Source organism: Sturnira hondurensis, unplaced genomic scaffold (assembly GCF_014824575.4).
Source record: "Sturnira hondurensis isolate 20B ecotype Veracruz unplaced genomic scaffold, ASM1482457v3 Scaffold0001872, whole genome shotgun sequence".
Classification (NCBI taxonomy): domain Eukaryota; kingdom Metazoa; phylum Chordata; class Mammalia; order Chiroptera; family Phyllostomidae; genus Sturnira; species Sturnira hondurensis.
Genome location: NW_028074503.1, coordinates 38,727,845 through 38,733,844, shown reverse-complemented (window position 1 = coordinate 38,733,844; position 6,000 = coordinate 38,727,845). Strand labels below are relative to the sequence as shown.

Below are 6,000 nucleotides of genomic sequence, written 5' to 3'. Positions count from 1 at the left end.
AACTTTTCCGCTTTGTTTTTCTCAGACATTTGCAAGTCTTCATGTGTCTGGTGGGGAGGTGCTCTTCCAGCCTTTATTCCAAGTGCTGTCCATCATTTAGGGTGAACCTCAACAGCATGCTGTTGACAAGAGGCAAAGACGCCAATGCCACAGCCCGCTTAGCCAGTGGTCAACAGCGAACTACTTCAGGGATACTGAAATAACCAGAATGCCTTTACTTTTTATAACAATTCCCATGGGTTTGTTTTTCCTGTGAGAGCGGAGCAATCGAGGTAGACACCGCAGTGACAATTTGTCCTGGGCAGCACACAGTTTTACGAGGCTAACGTTCTAAAGGCCACAAGGCTCGTCTGTGTCCCCTGTAACGCTAACAATTTACTCTTGAGACTCGCAGCCAAGACTGTTAGAAATTAGCGTCCGGGTCTGGCTGATATGACTTGATTGGGAAAGTCATATCATCCAGCGGCGATTCTGACGTGCGGACGCTGCCAGGACAGAGTGTACTATGCGCTAGCCACTATGGACTACTCGCAGGGTCCGTCCTTCCCGCACACGTGCGCGGCCTTGTTACCCGGGTCAATAGCCTCCCTACACCAGGCCACAACCCCTCTTCTTGCGCAAGCGCAAGAGAAGCGCTGCAACGTCCCGCAAAACCCCGCCCCAAGCACACTAGGCACCTTCTTCAGCCAATCAACCCCCGGTTTGGGCGGGGCACGCTGGGGTTGGTAATACGGTTGAGGTCGAGGGCGGGTCCCTCGAGTGACACGGGCTCTGGCCAATCATCGGAGGCCCTCAGCAAGCCGCCCCCTGGGCGGCACGGGTCGTCCAGCCCCAGGCGCAGCGGCCGGGACTAGGGAAATGCCCCGGCTCTGGCTGGTTAAGACACCCGCTGTTCTCCGCCTGGCTCCACTGGTGTGTGTTGGGGTGCAGCTCTCTGCCTTCCGAAATGGCTGAGGCGTCAGATAAGGCCGTCACGTACTACACCTTGGAAGAGATCCAGAAGCACAATCACAGCAAGAGCACCTGGCTTATCCTGTATAACAAAGTGTACGATTTGACTACATTTTTGGAGCAGGTAAGTTGGTGAAGCACTCCTCGGACCGGGGTTTGGAGGTTCCCCGCTGGGACCTGCCGTGCGCGGCTCTGCGTGTGCTCCTGACCTTGCTCACCGAGTTCCGCACACTTGGGAGCGGTCTCCGTGCCTGCACACCACTCTTTGTGCACACTTGTCTCTGCACATCTGGTATCAGTTCCGGCGTCTGCGCCTCTTGAGTCTGCGTGCCCGTGGGTGCGCGCCCCTGGGAGCGTTCCCCAGGGAGCGTTCCCCGCTTCTGCGCACCTGGGCGTGCCCACCTGGGGGCGACCGGAGGCACACAGGTCGGCACCGCGCGACGGGAGCCGTACTGGGGCAGGCGCTCCTGTGGGAGCCTCTGCGTGGGCGTGTGGGACCGGGGCACACCCAGCACTTGGTAGGAAACCAGGTCCCGGCTGGATGGGCTGTCCTGGCTGAGGACACAGCTACGTGGAAGGATTTTGAAAGATACTTCTTTTCCCTGAGTTTGCAAAGAGCGGATCTCCATCTGGGGTGGGTGCTGTCCCACTTCGTATTCCGGGAGGGGATTCCTAAAAGGAGCCCTTTGGAGTTCCTCCCTCCCCCACCTCGTGAGCTGTGGGGTCCCCCTAGATAGGACCATGAGGTCGCTCAGAGGTTGGGCTGTATGGGCGGCACCCCGAGGCCCACCCCAGGATCCCTGCCCACACTGCTCTGGGGATTGTGATCTCGCGGGAGGAGGACTTGGCGGTGCTGTGCCAAGCTGGACTCCCGAGACGGAGCGTGGGTGTGTGGCCGGTCTTGGTGAAGCGGGGAGGGGGGATAGGACTGAAAACGCTGCTGGTGGGGCTCGGTCCTAAAGCCGCTTTGGAAGTTGTAAAATAACTTTGCGTAGCTTCAGGGAAAAGATTCCTTTGCTAAGAGTCTTTAGGTTATAATTTTTGCAATAAAGTTTAAGGGGCTTTTCTTTGCTACCTCGGGGGGTGTTTTATCACTGCGGGGGAGTCCGAGTCATAAATCCTAACATTCACTTTCTGTATGCATTTCTGTATTCCCCAGACAGTAAAAGGGAATGCTTAGTAATGGGAAGTCTTCACGTAGTTTGGAGGGGTAACTGACAGAGGCCTGAGCTTAGCTGGATCGCAGTTTCCATCCAGGGAGTTTTGTTTTTCAGAGCATTTAAAAAAAAACTTTAAAAAGAGGTTGGAGTTGATGTTTATCAGTACGATATTTTACTATGAACGCATCATTCCGTGGAGTGCCAGAAGATGAAATAGTGTTCTGATTTAGTTGGGGGTGGCTTCTGGTTGGGAGTCACATCTGATCCCTCCTGTCCCTTCTGCTGGGCTCTACAGAGCTACCATCGGAGTTTCTTGAACTACAGACCCTGAACATAACACTGGGTATAATGAACCCCACGTGCCTACTTGGAGCTCTTCATCCCCCCGCCCCGGCCATGGTGCAAGTAACTGCAGTTTTCAGATCCAGTGTGTCAGTGTGTGCTTTCTTTGTTTGTGTCTATTAAAAAGAATAGCATTTCGCCCTGGCTGGTGTGGCTCAGGAGATTGAGTGCCGTCCTGAAAATCCAAAGGTTGTGGGTTGGATTCTCAGTCAGGGCACATGCCCAGGTTGCGGGCCAGGTCTCCAGTTGAGGGTGAGTGAAAGGCAGCCAATCAATGTATTTCTCACACATCAATGCTTCTCTCCCTCTCTTTCTCCTTCCTTTCCAAGAACAGCATTTATAAGAGATTAATAGATTATTTTATGTTACAAAACATTTGTCCTGTCTTTTTTCTTTTTTTGTCTACAGGAACCTTTCCGGCCTTCCCCAACCAAATGTCAGAAGCACCCCTCCCCCAATTGTGCCAACCAAAAATGTCCCCAGTTAGTGCCAAATGTCCCCTCGGGGAAGAAAATCATTCCCAGTCTGAAAAGAATTTCTGCTATAAAATGTATTTTGCATAACTTTTAAGGGTAAATTTCTAAGAAGGAGATAATAAGAGAAGATGTTAGACTTTACTATAAACTATTTACTGTTACATTTCATTCTTAGGAGGCAGGAAGGGGGAATTGTACAACATTGTCTTTGTAAAAGTAAAGCCAGAATAAGACTGGAAGAGATGTGAGCAGACTCTTCTGTGGGCTAGCTGACAACAGACTCCTTTATCTTTCTCAGTTTTCAGTAGTCTGTCTTCACTAATTTTTACCGAGAGAGAAAGAAACATCTGTTTATTGTTCCTTTTAGTTCTTATTCTTGTTTGTGTCCTGACGGGAGATCAGACCCCGAATCTTGTCGTAGCTCGATGATGCGCTGACGGCCTGAGCTACCAGGCCGGTGCCTCAGTGTCTGTCTGCGGAAACGGCTGGGGAGAACGCCTCCCCAGCCAAATGCAGTGACATGGGTCTGTCACTGATATGAGATAACTAATAATTACAGCATATTAACAAGCACCCACTGTTTATAGCACTGTGCATTTCATCCCTATTTTTGAAAGAGAAAGCTCACAGGTTCTGTCTCATCCCCCCCCACCCCACCCACTTTCTTCCATCATTTTAAAGCTCATGAAATTCACGAAGCTTTCCTTGCGTGTTAATTGAAGAATATTGTTTTCTCTCATTTACCTAACTATGAAAGGTTTTTGGGGGGAGGCAGGGAGGAGGCTTCCTGCCTGTAAATGAACTTTTAACCATGGGCACGAGCTCCTTATACTGGGAATTCACCCACTCATGTGGACTGTGTGGTTTCCTGGGCACCTTTCAGAACATCACAGGTTTGCAGGCAGGTCTGCATTCGTGTTGAGAAGATACATGGTATGGTGGGTTCGAGGTGGTCCTGGTCTGCCGACAACACTCTCTGTGCCTCAGATTCCGCATTCAAGGTAAACTGGGAAAATGGTAGCAGTGCCAACTCCATGGGGCCACTATGAAAAAATAATGCCTAACACAGTCTTGGGCGCATGACCCGTGCAGTGAATGCAAACTTCCACACTAGCACAGGTCAGGGTGGGAGGCGGCTTTCTGTGGCAACCGACGTGTCTGAGTGCTACTGGGAGGTTTAGGGAAAGGGGTACATCTGGCAGGTGCTGTCCAAACAGGCGAGTGTTATGGAAAAATTACATTCTTCCAGTGAAGAACGTGGTGGGGGTCGTTGTGCAGCAGGCCCTGTCCCCTGAAACAGGGCCCCCCGCGAAGGTGTTTTCCTGTCCGGGAGGGCGGTGGACACCTGAGATGGCAGGCGGGCTCCATGTGAGTGGCCGGCTGAGCAGCAGCGGGGGTTGAGTTTCGCTCTGACACCCACTGCAAGATTATGAGCTTAGTTGCCTAAGTCTTTTGAACTAGTTTCCTTTTTTTTTTTTTCCTTTTCAATCCTGAGTTCTAGTTTTTGAATTTGTATTCGTGAAGTTGGGTCTTGTCATAGGATTACATTCTCAGTAGGGTTAAGGATTATAGAACTCGGAGGGAAGCTGTGGAAATGAGACAGTAGGCACTTGGGGCCAGGAAATAAAACTGGTTTTTCTCTTCCTGTGAGTTGGGCAGCAGCATTTACTCAGCTTTTAAACGAGCCACGGAGGGAGAGAAGGTATCACAGAATCAGTGGCAGTTGGGTTAACGTGCTTTCAAGTCAGTAGATGTTTTGTGAAATAGGCATCTCCCTGGATAACATCCTGAGTGGGATGCCCCTGTGCCACGCTGCCCCTTTTTCATGCGAGGCAGATGGAAACTTGTTGCTCTCGCCCCTTTTCCGGTGACCCCGGCATCTGGATGCTTGGGATCCTCCTCCTGGCTGCCCATGTGCGTCATTCTGCCTCACAGAGCTGCTGGCTCCAGGCTCGCTTTTGCTCCTGGTCTTAGGCAGTGTGTTTACAGCAGCGTTTGTGGTAGGGACTTGAATATTTTTGTTTTCCATGAATGTGGCTGCCTACTTGGCAGAGACCGGTGGTTCCAAGCCTGGGGGAACCCCAGGGCCCGGGGATCCGGGAAGAGGCCGCAGGTGCTTGAAACCCAGCATCTCTAACTCGGGAGAACGGAGGAGCGAGCCTCTTTACCCTGCGTGGGGCTGCCGTGTTTAGGGCTAAAGTCCTACATGCTTTTTCTTTTTTCAAGGAAATTTGATAACTTTCTAAATGTCATGCTAGTTAAAAGCTGCAGTTGCAAAAGTCTTTGATGAATGTGAAACGGGAATGTCGTTCCTTACTTTTTAACCTGTGTAGTTTGGTAAATAAAACCAGTCACTATGCAATCCATGGGAGGGCAATATAAAGGGACTTGGTGGCGACAGCAGCAGGGGCATCCCGGTGACCAGTGGCAGAGCCAGCCTCAGAGGCCATCTCTAACATGAGCCTGTGGGCAGGGCCACCTTTGTAGATTTCTGCATACATTTTTTGGTAACTTTTTGCCACTTTTGAGAAGAGGTTTTAAGAGTATCTGTGAGGCTACTTTGTTTTCTTTTAAATTGCTTGTTTCAAAACAGACACTGGAGGTCACTCATTTTGTTTATGTATCTTTGAGGGAAGTGAACCGAAGGAGCAGGCATGGTGAGGCAGGCCTGTGGTGGAGTCAAAGGGTGAACAGCATCTCCTTTGTGTATCTGCCACTCCAGACCACCCAGTACTTTTTATTGAATTTACTGGGGTGACATTGGTTAATAAAATTATATAAGTTTCAGGGGTACAATTCTATAATCCATCATCGGTATATTGTATTGTGTGTTCACCACTCCAAATTAAGTTTCCTTCCATCACCAGTCCCCTGTCCCCTTTGCCCTCTTCTCCTGCCCCTGCCCCCCATCCCTGTGGTCATCACCGCGCTGTCGTCTGTGTCTGTGAATTGGTTTGGTAGTTGCTTAGTCCCTTTGCCTTTCCCCCTAGGTTCCCATCTCCCCTCCCCTCTGACAGCTGTCCGTCTGTCCCCTGTATCTAATGGAGACTGAATGGTTGCGGTCCCATGAG

General features: G+C 50.7%; 1 protein-coding gene across 1 annotated transcript in view; it reads left to right on the top strand.

The window, feature by feature from the left end:
- The first annotated feature begins 815 nt into the window (after positions 1-815).
- The window catches only part of CYB5A (cytochrome b5 type A), a 28,623-nt gene continuing 23,438 nt past the window's right edge, over positions 816-6,000 (top strand). The window contains exon 1 of the mRNA XM_037035830.1: positions 816-1,075. Coding sequence (XP_036891725.1) covers positions 947-1,075 — 129 coding nt within the window. The 5' untranslated portion in view covers positions 816-946. The remainder of the gene's footprint in view (positions 1,076-6,000) is intronic.